The 21,614-nt window shown below is 33.1% G+C and overlaps 1 protein-coding gene across 1 annotated transcript in view; it reads left to right on the top strand.

Annotated features, from left to right (window-relative positions):
• Positions 1 to 21,614, top strand: part of STAM (signal transducing adaptor molecule) — a 56,300-nt gene that overhangs the window by 18,164 nt on the left and 16,522 nt on the right. The window contains exons 3-8 of the mRNA XM_012748669.3: positions 8,843 to 8,918; positions 8,998 to 9,093; positions 11,203 to 11,349; positions 16,253 to 16,343; positions 18,141 to 18,333; positions 19,947 to 20,041. Of these exons, the coding sequence (XP_012604123.1) occupies positions 8,843 to 8,918; positions 8,998 to 9,093; positions 11,203 to 11,349; positions 16,253 to 16,343; positions 18,141 to 18,333; positions 19,947 to 20,041 (698 nt within the window). The remainder of the gene's footprint in view (positions 1 to 8,842; positions 8,919 to 8,997; positions 9,094 to 11,202; positions 11,350 to 16,252; positions 16,344 to 18,140; positions 18,334 to 19,946; positions 20,042 to 21,614) is intronic.

The following is a 21,614-nucleotide window of genomic DNA, read 5'->3' as shown; positions in this document are numbered from 1 at the left end:
CAAGGCGCTGTGCCTACATGTCTGATGGATAAGAATTACAGAATTGGGTTATGTATTCCAAGATCAACTTAGTAATAGAAAATTATTAAGGTTCTTTACAGGTGAGCAATAAACTGGGATACTTATGGTGGCAATCTGAATACTGTGTTTCCGTGAAAATAAGACCTACCCATAAAATAAGCCCTAGCAGGATTTCTAAGCATTTGTGCAATAGAAGCCCTACTCCTGGTGATAAGACCTGGTGATGAGTGTGGCTACATATCTGCACAACCCATGCATTCGTCGCAGAGTGGTAAAGAAGACCAGTAGCCCTTCTCATTTGCTCCATGAGAGCTCTGTTGCTCGACATGAGAGATTGGGGCCAATGGTTCTAAAGGAAATAGAGTTACAAGAAATTCGGGATGGATTCGGGGTTTGGATGATGTTCCAGAAGAAGATAACTATATTTGAATAATGTACATTGTTGTACCATACTTAAAAAAAATAACACATCCCCTGAAAATAAGCCCTAGGGTGTCTTCTTCAGGAAAAGTAAATATAAGACTCTGTCTTATTTTCAGGGAAACATGGTATGTCATTTGTTTTTATTTTATTATGGTAAAATATATATAAAATTAACCATTTTAAGTTCAGTAGCATTAAGTACATTCACATTGTCGTGCAGGCATTCCTATTGTCCATTTCCAGAACTTTTTCATCATCCTAAACTCAAACCCTGTGTCCACTAAACAGTAACTCATTCCCCTTCTCTCTAACTCCTCTTACCGCTTGTAATTTGTTTTTAATCTTTGAAATCATTTTATAATTAGTGTATATGGAAAACTTATGGAAATATGGTTTATGTTTTGCAGGAGCCTAGGTGAATGTGTTTAGATATAGGTTGCTAATGGTAGCATAAGAATATTGGGCAATGTTGTAGGCTGCTAGTGAGATATTCTAAATACCTGAGTGCTTTAGAGAAGACTGGGACATATAGGGGTGAGAAGGGAAAGGGGACATAAGTTTTCTTGAGACAAATTCAGATAAAGTAGTTTGAAGTAGAGAGATATTGTAGATTGGAATGATATTTATAAGATGATTTGTGTATTAGGGAACAATCAAGATTTAAAAAAAATTATTATTTAAAAAAATTATTGCCATTGGTGTTAGTCTGAAATATATATAATATATAAATAAAATAAGCATGTTGTATACACTGTTCTGCATTTGTTATTAGTTTCTTAATATATCCTGTCTTAGAACTATATATTTCTTTTAATGTCTATTAGTATTAGACACATTTAGAAATCATTTTCTATTTTAACATCAATTTTGGTTGCATGTAGAATATTTGCCACACTTTAATAGTTATTGAATAAAAGTTATTTAATAATTTTTAGTAATTATCTCATTTTCAGAAAACCTACTAGACATAATCCCTATTTGCTTCATATAGGTTATAGGGTGCTTTTTTTTTTAAAGCTTGAAATGTTTGTGCTGAACTTAAAACTTTAGAAAACATTCTGAAATTTTTTTCTGATTTCTCAAGATATTCACATGATTTGTAGTGTGCAGTTCCAGTGTATGAGTAAGTGGTGAAGAATGCCCAGCCAAGTAGGTCATATGATGGGCTGAACAGTCTCCTTTTGTTTAGAAATGAAGAGAACTTTCACAATGATAGTAATAGTTTTCTTTAACATGTCTTCACGTAATAAAAAATTTTTCTGTGAGTTTTCATTGGTTTGCTTATATTATGATTTGTAAAAATAGATGTGCGGGTAGGTATTAATTATCCACAACAATAAGTTAAAACTAAAGTTCTATAATTGACCTCTAGATTAATTTGTGCTGTTATTTTATATGTTAACTGTAAACATAAAATGTTTTGCTTAGCCAAAGCTAAGCAAAGACTGAAGATTGAAAAAATCATGTAACTTTTCTTCACTTGCTTGATGGATATAATTAGGCAGTTAATCTTTTTTATTCAAACAGAATTAGAAGGATAGTTTGATAATCATTACTGATATTTTGTGAAAAATATAAATGTAAGCCTTTGGGAAGCAGTTTGATAAAAATGCTTTCAGTTGGCATTGTATTGTCTTATACTGGAGTAGGTTGTGACCTTCAACTGGAAGTTGATAGACTATTTCCTGATTTTCTAGGGGAAAATAATCTCTGACCTGGACATCTTAAGAGTTCAAAGGGAAGCATCACATAGAGAAACAAACCTCTTTCAATTATTTTTCTTTTCTTTTTTTTGTAATCATATCCTTGATTTGAAGCCTTAATTTTCAAAGTCTTGTAAGTGCTCTTTTAAGAATTATAGCCAACATTTATTGACTGCTTATTTGCCAAGCCCAGTTAAAGTGCCCTATAAACATTTTATATAATCATCACAGCAACTGTCAATAACTGTAGGTTTTCTCAGCTTACTGAGGAGAAAGCCGATTCATATTTAGGATTCTTTTGTATAATTTAAACCAGGTGAAGGGTTCCAATGAGAATAAAATTAAAGATTTTTTGGTAAAGCATGGTCCTGATTTCCACGTTTTGTTCACTTTCTTAACATAGCAGAATTTCTTTAGTTGTTTTCATTCTCTTTGCATCAATAATTTTTTTGTTTTATTTGCCAAACGCTTTTAAGTACTAATTGGATATCATGTTTTGGGTATGTAGTGGTCAATAAAGCATGCATAACCTTTGCCATGAACAGTACTAATATAATAGTCTACTGGTTGAAGATAGAAATAAATAACCAAATGCTGATGGGCTAAGAAGATACTGAGCAGCTTTTTATATCTAAAAAGATACTGCTGTGTTGGCATACAAAAAGGGTTCATCAGCACTTATAAGCATTCTAACTGGATTTGTAGCAGTTATCACAGTTTAGGTTTCTTACCTTAAAAGAAAAAAAAGTGGTTTACAAACAAAATACATGAGAAATTTTATTAAAAAATTTTGCAGTAAAGCAAGTATATAGGATTGTTTTCTAAAATGTGTATTCATTGAGATGAATCATCTTTGGATTATTACTTTTTACTGATTTTAATTTTAGTATTCAGATAATTCTTTTCATATTTGGCCTTTAGCAGTGCTTTGAAATGGTAGTTTTGTGTTTTGTGTGTCAGTATGGTTTTCACAACTGCAAAAATTGGCTTGGGGTCACAGATTCTGGCTCCTAAAATAAACCCTACTGTGAAAAAGGCAAAATATAAATAAATAGTGTTATAGTGTGTTATTTCTTCACTCTAATGATGCTGCTATCAAAAAAATTTGACATCATACAAAATCAGTAAGGTAGAAGAAAAGAGTTTTAGAATTAAAGTTGGATTTGCTTGACACATAAAAGAGATTCAGTAATCTTACTTCTTTTGCTTACTGTTTTTCCACATTTCACCATGCTCTGTAGGTGGAATGCTTCCCAACAGGCAATTGGACATCCTTAAAGACAATAATGTTAACTTTTATCCTAATTTTTCCTTATAAGTAGTGTCTGAATTGTATCACTTAGCATGATATTGTCAAGGTCCATCCATCAGACTTTCCTTAAGGCTGAATAATATTCTATTGTATGTACATACCACATTTTGTTTATCCATTCATCTGTTGATGGATATTTGGCTATTTTGAATAATGCTGTCTGAACATAGGTGTACAGATAGCTGTTGGAGTCCCTGCTGGGTCATGTGATAATTCTACATTTGACTTTTTGAGTAACTGTCACACTTTTCCACAGTGACTACACCGTTTTACATTCCTGCCAGCGACGCACAAGGGTTCCAGTTTTACCACATCCCAGCCAACACTTGGTATTTTCCTTCCCCTTCCCCCCACCCAAAAAAGTGAGTGTGAAGTGGTATCTCAGTTTAGTTTTGATTTGCATTTCCCTAATGACTAGTACTGTTGAGCATCTTTTCATATGCTGATTTGCCATTTATTAAATATATCTTCTTTGGAGAAATGTCTATTCATGTCCTTTGCCCATTTTGAATGGGGGGTATGTTGTTGAGATGTAGGAGTTCTTTGTATATTCTATTAATCCTTTATCATATATATGATTTGAAAATATGTTCTTCCATTCAGTGGGTTGACTTTTCATTAATGATGATGTCTTTTGATGCACAAAAGTTTTTAATTTTGATGAAGTTTAATTCTTCTTTAAACATTTTGGTAGAATTTACCAGTGAAGCCATCTCTTCCTGGGATTTTCATTGTAGGAAATTTTCTTGTTTAGTAATTCAGTATTTTTACTTGTTACATGGATCTATTCAGGTTTTCTGTTTCTTGAGTCAGTTTCAATAGTTTGTGTCTTTGTAGGATTTTGTCCATTTTATCTAGGCCATCAAATTTGTTGGCATAAAATTATTCCTAGTGATTTTTTTTTTTTTTTTTTTTTTTTGAGACAGAGTCTCACTTTGTTGCCCAGGCTAGAGTGAGTGCTGTGGCGTCAGCCTCGCTCACAGCAACCTCAAACTCCTGGGCTCAAGTGATCCTTCTGCCTCAGCCTCCTGAGTAGCTGGGACTACAGGCATGCGCCACCATGCCTGGCTAATTTTTTTCTATATATATTAGTTGGCCAATTAATTTCTTTCTATTTTTTTTTATAGTAGAGACAGGGTCTCACTCTTGCTCAGGTTGGTTTGGAACTCCTGAGCTCAAACGATCTGCCCGCCTTGATTTTTTAATCCCTTTTATTTCAGTAAGTTTAGGTGATATTCTCCCTTTTCTGATTTGAATAATTTGAGTTGGTTTTCTTTCTTGGTCAGTCTAACTAAAGGGTTGTCAATTTTGTTGATCTTTTTAAATAACCACCTTTTGGTTTCATTGATTTTTCTCTGTTGTTTTTCTGTCATCTTTTTCTTTTATCTCTTTAATCTTTATTATTTCCCTTGCTTGCTTTGGGTTTAGTTTGATCTTCTTTGTCTGGTTTCTTAGATTGTTGTAAAATACATGTAACATAAAATTTACCATCTTAATAGTTCTTGAGTGTACAGATCAGTGGCATTAAATACATTCGTAATGTGCAGCCATCATCACCATCTATTTCCAGAACTCTTCATCTTGTAAAACTGAAACTCTACACCCATTACACAATAACTCCCATTCCCCCTCCCCACAGCCCAAGGCAACCACCATTCTACTTTCTGTCTCTATGATTTTGACTACTCTAAGTACCTCATATAAGGGGCATCATGCAATATTTGTCTTTTGTGACTGGCTTATTTCACTTAGCATAATGTCCTCAGCATTCATCCGTGTTGTAGCATATGTTGGAATTTCCTTCTTTTTAAAGCTGATTAGTATTTCATATATGTGTATACTACATTTGGTGTATCCATTCATTTGTTGGTAGACACTTGGGTTGCTTCATCTTTTAGCTATTGTGAATAATGCTGTTATGAATATTGGTGCACAGATATCTCTTCAAGACCCTGCTTTCTCTTTGGGGTGTATACCCAGAAGTAGAATTGATGAATCATATGCGATTCTATTTTTAATTAAGGAACCATCATACTGTTTTCCACAGCATTTGTATTGTTTTACATTCCCACCAATGGTGCGTAAGTGTTCCCAGTTTCTCCACATCCTTGTCAGCACTTATTATTAATATTGTTATTTGTTTTGATAGTAGCCATCTTATGGATGTGAGGTGGTATTGAGATCTTCTTTGATTTTTTAATAGAGGTGTTTACAGGTAAAAATTTCCCTCTAAGCACTAATTTTATTGCATCCCATAAAGTTTTGTCATTTTTTTCTTTCCATTCATCTCAAAGTATTTTCTAATTTCCTTTGTGATTTTTTTTTTCTTTGATCTTTTGGCTATTTAGGAGTATGTTGTTTAATTTTCACATATTATAACTTTCTAAATTTCTTTATGTCCTTGTGTTGGAGAATGTATTTTCTATGATTTTTCTTCTTTTAAATCTATAGAAATTTGTTTTTTGGACAAATATATTGTTTATCCTGCATAAGGTTCCATATGCACTGGAGAAGACTGTTTAGGGGTAGAATATTATATAGCTGTGTTGAGTTACGAGAGTAAAATATATATCATTTCAATCTGGTGATTTGATATTTTGAGGCTATCTTCCTTTGACTTATACAAACATCTCCCTGCTTATGTTATCTTAATTCATTGAAAGGCAAATCTGTGGTCAGAAAGTAGAGTGTTTAGAGTGACAGATTTGAATCTTGTTAGTGCCTATTACTACCTAGTAACTGGTATCATGGGCAAGGAACTGAACTTTTCTAAGACTCAGTTTACTGTGAAAGTTTTGAATAGTGAGTTCCTTATTCTACAAATTTTTGAGAACCTAAACACATAGATGTTTCATAGCTTGTAGTTTACTTTGCATTACTGCTATTGTTAATTGTCTTTTGGCATACCTATGAAATAGATGTTTGCGACATACTTGGTCTGCTATTTAAAAAAAATCAGTTTTAATGAGGTATCATTAATGCATCTTTTGTAAGTGTATAGTATATAGTTGATGAGTTTTGATAAATATATACACCTAAGTAAGTGCCACCTGATCAAGATAACATTTAATCACGACCAAAAGTTTCTTCCACCGTAGGCAACTACTAATATGTGTTCTTTCATTATAGATTAAATTTTCCTTTTCTAGAACTTCATAAAATGAATTTATGTAGTAAGTACTCTTATGTCAAGCACTGAATATTTTTCTAAGATATAGTCAAGGTTTTGTGTGTTTGAGTAGTTCTGTTTATTACTGAGAGGTATTGAGGCTGTTTGTAATGGTTGGTGCCTATAATCCCAGACTGGGGCACTGAGGCAGGAGGATCACTTGAGGCCAAGAGTTCAAGACCACATTGGGCAACATAGCAAGATCTCATCTCTATTATTTATTTATTTATTTATTTTATTTTTTTAAAAAAAAACCCACAGTGAACATATTATGGCTGGGTGCTGTGGCTCATACCTGTAATCCTAGCACTTTGGGAGACTGAGGTGGAAGGATCCCATGAGACCAGGTGTTTGAGACCAGCCTGGGTAACATGGGCAGCACAGTGAGACCCCATCTGTACAAAAGTAAAGAAAAAAAGAAAAAAGGTATTACTACATTAAAATTTATCTATTCATCTGTTGGTAGACATTTGGGTTGTGTACAGTTTTTGGCTCTTATGAATAGAGCTGCTGTGAGCATTCTTATACAGAGTAGTTGATTTTCTTGTCCTTAAGTGAAATTATGGTTTTATAATTTCATTTGACATAAGAGTTATTTAGGTATGTGTTTATTTGATTTCCAAATATTTGGGAATTTTCCTGATATCATTTTATCAATTTGTAGTTTAATTCTGTTGTGGTCGAAGAATGTACTTTATATGACTTGAGTTCTTTTAAATTTGTCAACATTTTTATAGTTCAGAATGTAGTCTATTTTGGTGAATTTTCCATGCAGTTCAAAAAATATGTATTATTGCCATTGGTGGATGGATTGTTTACAATGTCAGCAAAGTCAAGTTGCATGATAGTGTTCATGTATTCTATCTCCATATTTTATATTCTTGTGTTATCAAATCATTGAGAGGGGTATGTTGAAGTTTCCAATAGATTTGTCTGTCTTTCCTTTCAGCTTGATCAGTGTTTCCTTTATATATTTTACAGTTTTTTTTGTTATATATAGACATTTAGAATCTTGCTTTCTTGAGGGAGGTAACCCTTTTATTAATATGTAATGTTCCCTCTTTCTCCCCGTTAGTATTCCATGTTCTGAAAACTACTGAAGTAGTGTATTGATACGGTTGGATTAAAATCTTAATCTGTCATTTTTCTAGATGATTTATATATGTTTCTTCTTTTTTAAAAATTTCTATTTGTCTTTTATGTTATCAATTATATTTTTTGTGGTTTTATTTTCATTTCTCTTTCGAAAATATTTTTAGTGGTTGCCCTGGTCTTTTTTTTCTCTCTGTACTTCACATACTTTCAGCATGTTTTTAAATTTACTGATCTTTCACATCTAATTTTATTCAATTTCTTATTTTAGATATTTTTCATCTCTAGAGTTTTATGTTTCGTTTTTATATGCCATTTCTTTCATTATTATGTTGATGATTTCTAACAGACTTATAATGGCTCTTATCAAGTCCTTGACTGTTAATTTCATCATCTTCGTTATATCTATATTTTCAGTTGAGTGAATTTTTTTCTTGTTACGTGTTACTTTTCTTCTTTGTATCATGTGTAGTAACTTTTTGGTTGAATATTTGGTATTTTGAATTTTATATTGTTGATCACCAGGTTTTGTTGTGTTCCAGTTAAAGAGTGTTAAACTTTGTTCTTTCAGAAGTTACACTGAGCTCTTCTTGGTTTCACCTTCCTTGCAGTGAGATAGAGAAACTGCCTTTAGGCAGAAAATCTGCAGAGATATTTGGAAAGTGCCTTTAGGCAGAAAGTTGAGGCAACCTTTGGCTTATCTAATTTATTTTTCTTCTTGGGGATCATCTTTCAGTCCTGCCTGTGGCCTAATGTCCCCAAATAGTTCCCTCAATACGTCTTTTAAATATATTTCCAGTTTTCTAATTACTTACAGCAGCAGTATAAGTCTGGTTCCAGTTATTCCATCATGTTTGGAAGTAGCCTACCATTTTATTTTCAAAACATTTTTTTCACCCAGAATTTGCTTGAAATTCCTAATCTCTGATTGCTAAGTCAGAGAGCCTGTTAATTTTGTTTGAAAATTTTAAAGCAATTAATATGCAGTTTTTCAACTGTGTCATTAATAAAAATTAATCTTCTCTACTGTATTCTCTCTTTTGTATGGTGGTCTGTTGCCTACAGTTAAGGGGGAAAAGTTAGATGTGCTATTAATTAATTGTTACATTTCTCATTTTTTAGACCTAAAGATTGTCTTCGGTCTATTATGAGGAGGGTGAACCATAAAGATCCTCATGTTGCTATGCAAGCTTTGACTGTAAGTGGTTTCATTTAAGCTGTACCACAAAATTATCTGCCATAATTGAGCCCTTTTAACCTGTCATTTTATACTTTAGCTTTTAGGAGCATGTGTATCAAATTGCGGCAAAATCTTTCATTTAGAAGTATGTTCAAGAGATTTTGCTAGTGAAGTAAGCAACGTATTAAATAAGGTAAGAAACATTATTTCCAGAAATTAATTAAGGCAGTCTTCTTTCTTCATGTATTTGATTGTTCATTTCTTCATATTTTAAATCATGAAAGACTATTCTGTACCTTTTTAAAAAACCCTTTCTAGGCTATATCTATTCAATATAAGTAAATAGTATATTTTGGTGAAGAGAATACATATTCCCATAATTTTGAGAGTTGAGTTTTTCAAGATATATTAGAGTATATTTAACTTCTTTTCCCCAACATTTCTTTCATTTGATAAAAACCATGTATTTCTATATGTAATTAAATAATATCAGTTCATTTTAGACACATTTTTTTGGTAACTGTTTTATAGCCACAGAGGTATTTTCCTATTATAGAACCCTTCAGAAATACTGCTGAAAGAATATGGCACTTTGAGTTTTTATCTTGATACAAATAAGGCCGCTACCTGGCCATCACAGGATTTTAATACTATCCTGCTTTTCTTACCAGCTGAACCCACAGCTGGAGTTGCCCCAAAAGTTGACAGCAAGGGAGTTCCTGCAAGAGACTTCCCCAGTCCGTCCCAGATGGGGCCAGTTGGGATGCCAAAAAAAGAAGCACTAAATACCAGGGTGATCAGTCCAAAGCATTTATTAGGGGAACTTACATATGGAGGGCTACAGTGTCCTCATGAGGGACAGTGAAAAAAGAGATGTTCTGCCCAGGTATGTTTGTAATGAAAGAGTTGGGTTATGCAGCTTATATGAGGGCTTAAGGAATTTGGTTTAGGGCTACAGCTGGTTTTTACATGTTTAGCAACATATTTCATTTTTTAGTGTTTCAGGAACAACCTGAACAACTTTATCAGTGCCTAGGAATGTTCAAAGCCCTGGGTTGGGTTCAAACCTGTAGGGGAAAACATGCAGCTGGCTGCACTTTCTGTTTTTTGATTAGGACACAAAAAAGAAGGGTAGGGGGACTTGGGGACTCTACAACCATCTACTTAATTGCATGTGAAATAAAGAATCCAAATCAAATAATTCAAAAAAGGGGGGGAAATGGGCATTTATTGAAACCTTAAAATCTGTACCCCTATAATATGCCGAAATAAAAAAAAAAAAGAATTTAAAAAATTTAAATAAATAATATGTGAGTTTTTCCAGGTAAAATTTGTACATTGTAGAGGTAATTATTTCTGGCTTTTTTGGTGAGAGGAGTATCAAGAAAAAATTTTCAGATGTTAAAAAGGAAAATGCCTCTTGTGTTTTGGGGAAAAAATGAGTAATTCTAGGTTTCAATAGAAAAGCAATATAGAAATGTGATGAAAATTTAAAAATATGTACTTTTCAAACATGATTATGTGGTCATTCTTTTCCTCTTCTGCTTTATTCAGTTACATTTAGTTAATTTCTACTAATTAATAAGCGTTCTTTTTAATAATTAATTAACTAATTAATAAGCAATGTCTTGAATGTCCATCAAGATGTACAACTGTTCATGAAGAGATACTAATATCATAGTTTCTATAATTTAAGTGAAGAGAAGAGACAATATTAAAACTTTAATACTGTAAACAACTGTTTTGAACAACAACTACGTATAGGAGAGAGGACTTCTCTTTGACTTATCTTTATTTTATAAATGTTTTACAATAAGCATATTGTTTTTTTACTTAAGGGATGCTGTTTTGAAGAAATGAAGTTTCCAAGTTGATTAATATGCAATGTATGTTAAACCAGACTTCAGATAATTAAGCATCATGGGAAAAACATACAGTCATGACTTTTAATTCCATTAAAAAGTCAGGAATTAGGAATAAAGGAACTATGTCTTTTATTCTTTCCCTTCAATATTTTTTATTGATCTGCAAAAAGCAAAGCAAAGCAAACTACTTTTTTTGTCTTCCTAATGTACAAAACTTGCTTAGCTGCAAAATACTCTGAAAAGTCCTGTCTTTCTGATCTCTAATATGTTATTACATATTTGATATTTTAATTTTGAAATTAGATATATATGATGTGTTCTTCTATTTTTTTCATAGTGTGAAGATAACATAAGTTTTTCTAGTAAAAGTGTCTATATTAAATCATTAGTCAGGAAATTGGTACTTTTTTATTAAATTTTTTTTTTCTGTTTTATAGGGTCATCCTAAAGTATGTGAAAAATTAAAGGCTCTTATGGTTGAATGGACAGATGAATTTAAGAATGATCCACAGCTTAGTCTAATATCAGCAATGATTAAGAACCTTAAGGAACAAGGAGTTACATTCCCAGCTATTGGCTCACAGGTATTTTGTAAAGTTATGTATGTGCTGCAGTTTATTTCTATAAAATATCTACATTTATTTGAATTTTTCTTTTTTTCCTCTATTCTTGGGTAGTTTTTACTAGGTCAGAGGAATTTTTGTTCATAATAATAGTTGTGCATAATAATAGTGGTGCCAAAAAAATATTATAGTGAAATATTAATGTGTTCTAACCTCCACTTTCACCCTGTCATTCTTTATAAGTAAATGGATTTAACCTTTTGCAATTTTTAAATTTTTTAATATAGTTTTAATAATATCAACAAAATAGCTGTATTATATCAGGTAACATTGACAATATTGTTACATGCTCTTAATGCTATAATTTTATCTACAAAGAATGATGACTCAAAACTCAGGATATCCTTGAAAATTAGGGATGAGTTTAGAGGTTCTTTTGATTAGGAAATTTATAAATACATGTATTAAAAATGGGAAGGAAGCTGGGTGCAGTGGCCCACACCTGTAATTCCGAGGACTCAGGAGGCTGAGGAAGGAAGATCACTATGCTTGAAGCCAGGAGTTTGAGATCAGCCTGGACAACAATAGTGAGACCCCATCTCTATAAAAAAATTAGCCAGATGTGGTAGCATGTTCCTATAGTCCCAGCTATTCTGGAGGCTGAGGCAGGAGGATTGCTTGAGCCCAAGAATTTGAGGCTATTGTGAGCTATCTGATCACACCACTGGACTCTACTCAGCCTGGATGGCAGAGCAAGACTCTGTCTCTAAAAAGTAAAAAAAAAAAAAAAAAAAATTTTAAAAATGGGAAGGAGATATAAGGAGTGAATGGGAAGAGAAACACAGGAAGCACCTTTTTCCTTAATAAGAGCTGACCAGTACATAAATCTTCTTCCGTTCCCCCAGCAGATTTGATTGAAAGGCTTGACTTCCCCCATCCCCAGCCCCCATAAAAGATTATTTATGTAATGCAGTAAATCTCTGTGTCATATGGGAAAGAAACTCAAAGAGTTGTATTTTTTAATTCCTTTTCTATTAGTATTTTGGGTAACCATCCTTTAGGATGCCCAACTAATCAAGAGGCTTCAAATATGTGGTAATTTACTATCTTTCCCCACCCTATGGATTGGGGCAGAGTATAATGAGGGGTGTGAAACCATGAACAGAAAACTCTCAGTGTGGAGGGGTTTTCTTACGTTTTGTCTTTTGACCACTTCAAGGAGTCATAATTCATTAATTCATAATTCATTAATTCATAATTATTATTACATTCATTCAGACCTATCTAGATTTTCTTCCCAGGGCATTTCCAGTTTGTCTTAGTGCTCTTGAGATGTGAATACCGAAAACAATATCAGGGAGAAAGAAGGAAGGAAACAAAGGATATTTTTTTTTACTTGAAAAAATTTTGGTTTATGATTAGTTTTTTAATGATAAATTACAAATTATCTTTGAGAAGTATTCATTCATAATTGATAGCTGGCATTTACTACTCTCAGAATAATTTCTAGAATCTGTATAATTACAGAACAATTTTATGCAGAGTAATACAAGATATTATAAATTCTTTGAGAACAGAAAAAAAATGTTCATTTATCAAAGAGTAAACTTCTGTTCTCTGTAGAGAACAAAAGAGTATAGATAGTTAGTGGAATAATATTTTCTCTACCTATTCTAGAATTTGTTACTTAAAATGTGGTTCATTTACCAACATCATTGGCATCATCTGGATGCGTGTTAGAAATACAGTATCTCCGGTGCCATCTCTGACCTCTAGATTCATTATCTCCATTTTAACATCCTCAAAGGATTCTGTATGCACACTGAAACTTGAGAAGACCACTCTAGAGTACAGCTTTCAGTACAAGTAAAAACTGCATTCAGTCCACAAAGGAACTTGCTTTTATAGAAGAAGAAAGAAGAATTAAATGATCAGTTCCATATGTAGCCTTGTTTGGTTACTCTAGAATCTTGGATAGCTGTGGGAACAACTTTAAGGATCCTCTAATCTAATCCACTCATTTTACAGAAGAAGAAACAAACTCAGAATGGTTAAGTGACTTGCCCAGGGCTAGTTGACAGAACTGGAACACAAGCATGCTCTCAGTCTAGTGCTCTTTTCACTACTGGATCCTGCCTTCTGTTTTGATGTAGAGGTTAGCGGATCCATAGTGGATATGTGTCTATCCAGACTGGGCTTCAAAGGACAAGACATGGAGTGAACACTGGCAAGAGCGTTATTTCTTGATTAGTAGAGAAGTTAGGTTATTCTCTTCAAAAGGTTCAGGACACAGAGGAGCAATAGTAAAGGCAAGACTGACTTCTCTTCTTTTGAACTAGATGTTATAAAATACGTAAAAACTAATTTTGTTATAGTTGCTATCTTTCAGCTACACGAAATACATAAAACATATATAAAGTAAAATAGGATGAAATAGAGTGATATTTTTTTTAGTGGTTTCTGAAAATCTTATCATCGGAAACCCTATATGTAAAAAGCTTCATGTTTAATGAAAAAAATAAATATCAATGTTTAACTGCAGAACTCCCTCTAAATTTTAAAGCCACTTACTTGTCCCCTATATTTTCATCAGATCAGATTTTTGTCAGTGTATACTCAACAAAAGCTCCTGAAAATAGAAAGATTTTTCTAAGTATATTTTTTCATCCAAGTACAGAATAAAATAATGTAAAAATATTAAGAAAAGTTATACTTCAGTCACCTGACTTAGCCGATATAGCTCTGTTAGCATCTATTAGCGCCAAGTTCAAATGTAGAGATAGAAGTGAGGCTAGCACTGCTACTGTATTTGACTAGTTAATAAAGCAAGTATCATTGTTACACTCAGAACATGATGTAGAAAGGGACTTTGAAAAGTACAGTTCGGGAATGGAAGGCTTAATACAGCGTATTTCTGTACTTCCCTTTTGATTGATAGAGATTCCTTCAGATACCAGAAAGTATCTATATGTCTCTATTGTGAAATCCACCAGATTGTGAACAAAAATTCATATAAATGATAAAAGTTGTTTCTGACTAAGTCTACCTTCAATTTTTAGATGTGTGTGGTAATTAAAACATTATCTAAAGAAGGTTACAACTAGAGATGGATCAGAATTGAGAGTGCTTAAAGTTGTATTTATTGAGCTCCAAAAAACCTTTTTCTTATCAGCTTTTAAAAAAAGAAATGGCTATGCTTTTGTTTGAAAGCATGAAATACAGTAAGTGAAGAATATAGAACTGTATTTTACTATAATGTTGAATATTTTGCCTTTCATACATTCAACAAACATTTATTGATTGTAATATTTAGGCACAGTCCCTCAAGAAATATGTAGATGGTTTTGGAGACAGACATGTAACTAGATATTGTAATAAAAGCTGAGCTTTATTGCCCGTTACTTTGTGCCAACCACTGTTTTAAGTGCTGTACACGTGATAATTTAAATATTTTTTTAGAATTCCATTTTTTAATTGGTTGCTCTGGAGATTACAATATATATTCATAACTTTTTTTACAATCTACTTTGAGTTAATATTTAATGTCAAATACAGAAAACTTGCAGCTGTACAAGGCCATTTACTCCCCACCTCAGCATCCTTTTTACTATAGTTTTCATGTGTATTACCTTTATATACATTATAAACCCCTGGAGATAATCTTATACTTTTTGTTTTAAACTCTGAATGGGGGGGGGGTTTAAAATGGGGGGCCCATCTCCTCTGATTTTGGAAGCTACATGTATTAATTTAATTCTCTAAACAGACTAGGAGGTACCCATGAGGTGTAGGTGCTGTTATCCTCATTTTATTGCTGAGGAACTTGAGACACAAGAGTTCGATGTACCCAATGTCATGTATCTAGAAAGTGGAGTACCTGGGATTTGAACCCTTGTCTGCCTGACTCTACAAGTTGCATTCTTAACCACCCATATTGTGAGAACTTGTTTAAAAGTCTTGTCAGAGAAACAAAAAGGAGAGAATTCTTAGTTAAGGAATTGAGGAATGTTTCACTGAGAAAGTGATATTTTAGCTGTTTAGTGACTGCTGAGTTGAAGCTCAAGGGGGAAAAAAGTGGATGGAGTGAAAAAAGCTGGAGGGAGGTGAACAAAAGCAGAAGCAAACGTGTGTCAGAGGTGTGGAAGTACCCATATATAGACTGTGGGAACTGCTACCAGTTTCTGGTAACTGGTAGGACGATTGAAAATGAGGCTGGATTCTGACATACCTTGAACACTATGCAAAAACTAAAAGGCCATGGAGGCCTTAAGGCTTAGAAGCTTGTAGTTCCAGAAGTGTGAATCAGCTTATATAAGTTTATTAGTGTATTTGTATACTGCCTTATTTACAAAATATGTTAATATAGGCAGTGATATACTGTCAGGATTAACTGCTTGTATTTTGGTTCATAAAATAGGATTTTATGAGCATTTATATCATTATATATAAATTTGAATTCCTGAAGATAACATCCTGACTATTGATCTGGGAGGAAGCAATAAAATACAACTACTAAATAGATATTTTTTAAAAAGTTTAAACTATTTGTTTTTAAAGTAATTATCTCCTTCTCTTTCCTAACCCCTTTTCTGGTATTAGAATTTTTTTCAAAAATTTTAAATTTCCTCTAGTCGTCTCTGATTTGCATATTATCTGCTTTCTGTTTACCCTCTTTACACATGAGTCTGGGAGAGTGTGCTTAGGCTGTCTGCTCTGAATGTCCAGTTACTCTGAGTCTGTGTCTCCCAGTTCTGACTCTTCTCCCTCTCCTTTCAAGGTGGAAGCTGCTACAGTTCGGATTTCTTTCTTCTTCAGAAATCTATGGTAGATTGATGAGAAAGGTCTTGCAAATTCTTAGATTAGCTAAGAGTAGTAGAATTTGAGACCAACCTTCAAATATTGTGTTCCTTTTTTTGTGTGTTAGGCTGCAGAACAAGCAAAAGCAAGCCCAGCTCTAGTAGCCAAGGATCCTGGTACTGTGGCTAACAAAAAAGAAGAAGAAGATTTAGCAAAAGGTGCGTTTTTTTACGTCCCTGATGGTGGGAAGGAGACAGGCTGCTGACTGAATATTTTTTCTCTAAGATATTTAAAGATAAAATAAGTAGGGCTTTACAGCTAAAGCTGAAACCTTCTTTGTTTCTCTCCTCAGTGTCAACCTTTTCTCTCTTCAACTGTTGTTATATGTGTCCTTTCAGTGTGTTTTTATATTGTCATGATACCATGTATCTATTATATAAACAATATCAAGTACTTTTTTGTGTCCAACAAATTATTTTTTCATAAATAGTATGCTCTAAGTACCATCTGTGATTTGCTTTTTTCACTCAACATTTTGGTTAAGATCTATTCATTTATGATGAGACATTTAAATCAAATTTGTTTTAACTGCTATATAGTACTCTGGTGTACTAATAAATATACCATACTTTTTCTGCCCCCTTACTGATGGACATGTGGGTTACTTCTGATTTTTTTCACTGTAACAAATAATGCTGCAGTAAGTATTCTTGCACATGTCGTTTTGTGTATATATATATGTGTGTTACTGCCTCTATTATGTGTAACTAAATGTTGTATTATTAGATCATAGGATAGCTATGTTTTCAGCTTTGCTAAATGGTTGCATGATTTCCTCTTCCATCAGCAATGTATGAAAGCTATTATTATTATTATTTTAACCTCCTGACAACACTTGGTATTGTTAGAGTTTAATTTTTGTGAATCTGATAGGTTCAAAGTGTGATGTCCAATTATTTTATTTTTTATTTCCATGATTACTAGTGAGTTTGAGTCCATTATTGTATGTTAAATAGCTATTTTGATTTCTTAGGTGAATTATTTTTCTTTTTGCTTTTTAAATAATGATATATATAAGTTTTTATTTTAAATATTAATTATTAATCTGTTACCTGTTTTATCTATTGTAGATACCTATTCTTGGTTTTTGGCTTACACTTTAGCTTTGATAATGGTGTGTTTTATCAAATAGAAGTTTTAAATTTTGAGGTAGTTAAGATTTTTTGCTTTTCTGTTATTTTATATCTATTTAAAGATATTTTTCCCTACCCTGATGTCCTAAAAGATATTTCCCTATATGGCCTTCTAATAATTTTAAAGTTTTGTTTTCATATTAGCTCTTTTATCAATCAGAACAAAAGTGGAGGAGCAGAGGAGCTATAGGTTGAGTTGAAAGCAGGATAGTCAGTGCATTAAGATCACATTGCAGAGCGTGAGTGATATACAGTAAATAGTCTGTACTGGGCGAGTAGTGGTGGAGATAGAGGAGACATATTTGATCTATTTTGGAGGATTTGTCAGGTGAGTCTTTACATTGATTAAAGAGTTTGCAGCAATAAAATCTAGGTTTTTAGATACTGCCTTTAAGAATTGATTTAGTAAGCCCACAATGGGGCTTGGTACTCTTGTCTTCCCAGGTGACTTTGATAATTTTTTACTCCTTAAACTATAGGAATATATTAAAAAGATGAAGGAAAATATAAAATATCTGTACTTAAATTTTTAAAAAGTAGATCTAAGAGTTTGTCTTTTTATTACCCAGAATAATTTCAGTTGTGTTTGTTCAGTAAAAATAGTAGTCATTATGCTGTTCAATTTTTTTGTTAGTTGATTTGTTTATAAACTTTCAGTTATAAATGAATGAATAAAATTGACAAAATAATTTTTGTTAATTATATCAGAGTATGTCCTAGTTTCCTACACTACTGAAAGAAGAATACTTTTTACCTTGAGATATTTTTTGTACTTCTTTGGATTTTTGGATATAATGAGTTTATAAACTCATTATTTTGCAGCCATTGAGTTGTCCCTGAAGGAACAAAGGCAGCAGTCAACCACCCTTTCCACTTTGTATCCCAGCACATCCAATCTCCTAACTAACCACCAGCATGAAGGCCGAAAAGTTCGTGCTATATATGACTTTGAAGCTGCTGAAGATAATGAACTTACTTTTAAAGCTGGAGAAATTATTACAGTTCTTGATGACAGGTAATGGATAATATTAAATTGAACATTCATATGAAAATATGTGACATTACTTTTGTATTTTCGTTAATTGCGCTTACCAAATGTAATAATAAATATTGACCCAGATATTTTTTCTGAGTTATGGTTGGTTTGCTTGGTCATACTATGTGGATTCTGACTTTGTAGTTTAACTGTTTCTCATTTGTTATTTAATTAGTTTTTTGTTTTAGAAGCCTACTTTATCTATTTATTTTTTGGTTCCATCTAAAAATATAGATTGTTAAATTATTTAAAAAGTTAAGGTCTTAGAAAATATACTATGTATGTGTGTGTATTCATGGAATTTGTAAGAAATACATAAACTGTTGAATTTATTTACACAGAACAGTATATCCATGTGGAACAAATCCATTTTACATGGAATTATACACTTACATTATCATAGGAGACATGGTAACAATGCATCAGGTTTTCGTTTTTAACTATAGTTTTATGATGTTTTGCTTGAAAATATATTGTTACTGATTCCTTGTTACTGATAACAAAGTACTAAAATTTGAATGTGGTTTTTAAAAATAAAATTGATTTTAAGTTATTCCTCTGGTATCATGCTTACTGTCTTAACCCGTTTGGGCTGTTATCACTAACTACCATAGACTGGTAGGCTTATAAACAACAGAAATTTATTCCTCACAGTTCTGGAGTCTTAAGTCCAAGATCAAGGCACTGGCAGATTTGGTGTCTGATGAGGGCCCACTTCCTGGTTCATAGAAGGCTGTCTTTTCACAGTGTCCTCACATGGCAGAGAGGGGACAAATAAGATCTCTGGTGTCTCTTTTGTAAGGTCACTAATCCCATTCATGACCTAATCACTTCCCAAAGGCACCATCTCCTGTTACTATCATCTTGAGGGTTAGGATTCCAACATGTGAGTTTTGGGAGGACACAAACATTCAGACTTATATTTTAATGTGTGTGTGTGTGTATATATATATATATATTTGAGTGGAAGAAAATGAAGTAAAATTTGAGCTGGTTAGCTGGAAACTGTACAAAACCTTGATCATTCTTTCAAAAAATGATTTTAAGCATTTATTGAGTGCTTGCTAACTTTCCATATGCTGGGCACTGGGGATACAGTAGCGAACATGGGTTTACACCAGGGAGTGTGCTGCTTATGAACGATTTGTGCTGTGAACCGTACCATCTTTTGTATGTGTTCTGTTGAGAGAAAAAAACGTGCCGATGTGTGCTAGAAAGAGCAATGACTTAGGAATAGAGATTTAAATTAAGAGCCTACCTTATGTCTTATTACAAAGGGTTTTTATGCTGGAGCCCATAATCCACCCAAAGTTGACAATTTTAAAGTGTGAGGGCTTCTTTTTTGGGAAAGAGTTCACAACTTTTTATGAGATTCTCAGAGCATTCAGTAGCATTCAAGAAGACCATGAACCATGTGTTTAGAATAGCTTCTTACCTTATCAGAGACGTCTTATTTGTAATAGAGATTCATGGGCTCCTTCTTTGGATTGTTAGATTCAAATCTGGTAATAATGTAAGTTAAATACTACGAAAGATAAAGATTTATAGAAATACTGACCTTACAGTAAAGCATTCTTTTTTGTTCATCATAGTGATCCCAACTGGTGGAAAGGTGAGACCCATCAAGGCATAGGGTTATTTCCTTCTAATTTTGTGACTGCAGATCTCACTGCTGAACCAGAAATGAGTAAGTATTTTTTAATCTGTTAATGGATAATAATTTATTATCCTCAGCTTAATGACAGATGCCTTAGCTCAACTTTTTGCAGTGATTCTCAAATGTTAATACCTCCAAGGTGTTTATTAAGCATGCAGCTCCCTAGGCGTGCTTTACCAGAAATAATTTAAGAATTGAAATGTCTGTCTGCCAAGATTATCTTTAGACATAGACTTTTCTTTATATGTCCGTCTATACAGATAACATGGTAAAAATGCAGATGTGTTAGGTGTTAATGGAATTTATACGTTATGTATTTTTCTTATCAGTTGATAAATGTGATAAGTGCAGTATCACCTCATGGAGGATTCTTCCTTTTCAAAGGAAGGACCATTTTTCTAGTGTTGAGCCACAGGCTTGGAAGCAGTGCCTCTGAGCAACATGCCAGATATTCAGAAAGAGCCATATTAACTGATATTTGACCAATCATATGGATAGCTTTTTGTTTGATTTAAAAACCCTTGCTGACTTGGGGAAATAAACTGGAAAGTGGGGCCATGGAGGAAAAGTGTTATTAGTGACAGGCATAATAGTTGCAGGAGAAATAACTGCCAGCAGTCTGTTAAAAGAATTGGGAGACAGTTCATTGTATTTCTACATAATACTATAATTTAAAGAATCTTCATAATGATAAGTTTGAGTTATCAAGAAAAGTTTTTAAGTCATAATCTTCCTGTGTTTTAAGAAAGCAGAAAAATATGTTAAAGTCTAGAAAGGTTTCTATTGGCGATTGAAATGCTTAGAATTTTTGAAGAGTTTTTATTTATAAGTTGGTAACAGTCATCTGTCAGAATATCTTATCTTTTTTTGTGGGGGGGGACAAGGTCTCTGTTGCCCAGGCATGAGTGCTGCAGTGGCATCACCATAGCTCACTGCAACCTCAAACTCAGCCTTTCTCTCTCCTTAGCCTTCTGAGTAGCTTAGAACTTACAGATTCATGCACCATGCCTGGCTATTTTTTTTTTTTTTTTGGTAGAGATAGGGTCTCACTGTGTTGCTCAGGCTGGTCTTGAATTACTGACCTCAAGCAGTCGTCCTGCCTCAGCCTCCCAAAGTGCTAGGATTACAGGCTCGAGCCACTGCACCCAGCTTCATATTAGCTTTATATAACACCAGGTAGAGGCGATTAAAGAAAATTAGAAGCCACAGATGCTTAGATCTTTTTTAGTTTGCAAGAATTTTAAGAAAGGATCTTAGGTTAAATCATCTTTTTATTTCCATCAGCAACTAGTGCTGAATCTTACATATAATACATACTACATAAATAAGTACAGAATAAATGATAAATATATTTGTTCATAGTAAAGAGATACTTCTCTTTCAAGTGCAGACTTTAACAGCAAACCAAAAATTACAGATCTCTAATAAAATGATGCCCTCTCATAGTGATTGCCAGGTTGTCTTGTGTTACTTCTATAGAGACAGATTTCTGATAACTGTTCTTTTAATGAAGTTCTTTTTTTGCTAGAACTCAAAAATGTGTAGAACTTTGTTTAAATTGCATTGCACAGTGTGCTGGCTTTTTAATCACCTGGGCTGGTGA

This window comes from Microcebus murinus, chromosome 25 (genome assembly GCF_040939455.1).
Source record: "Microcebus murinus isolate Inina chromosome 25, M.murinus_Inina_mat1.0, whole genome shotgun sequence".
Classification (NCBI taxonomy): domain Eukaryota; kingdom Metazoa; phylum Chordata; class Mammalia; order Primates; family Cheirogaleidae; genus Microcebus; species Microcebus murinus.
This window is presented reverse-complemented; position numbering and strand designations above follow the sequence as displayed.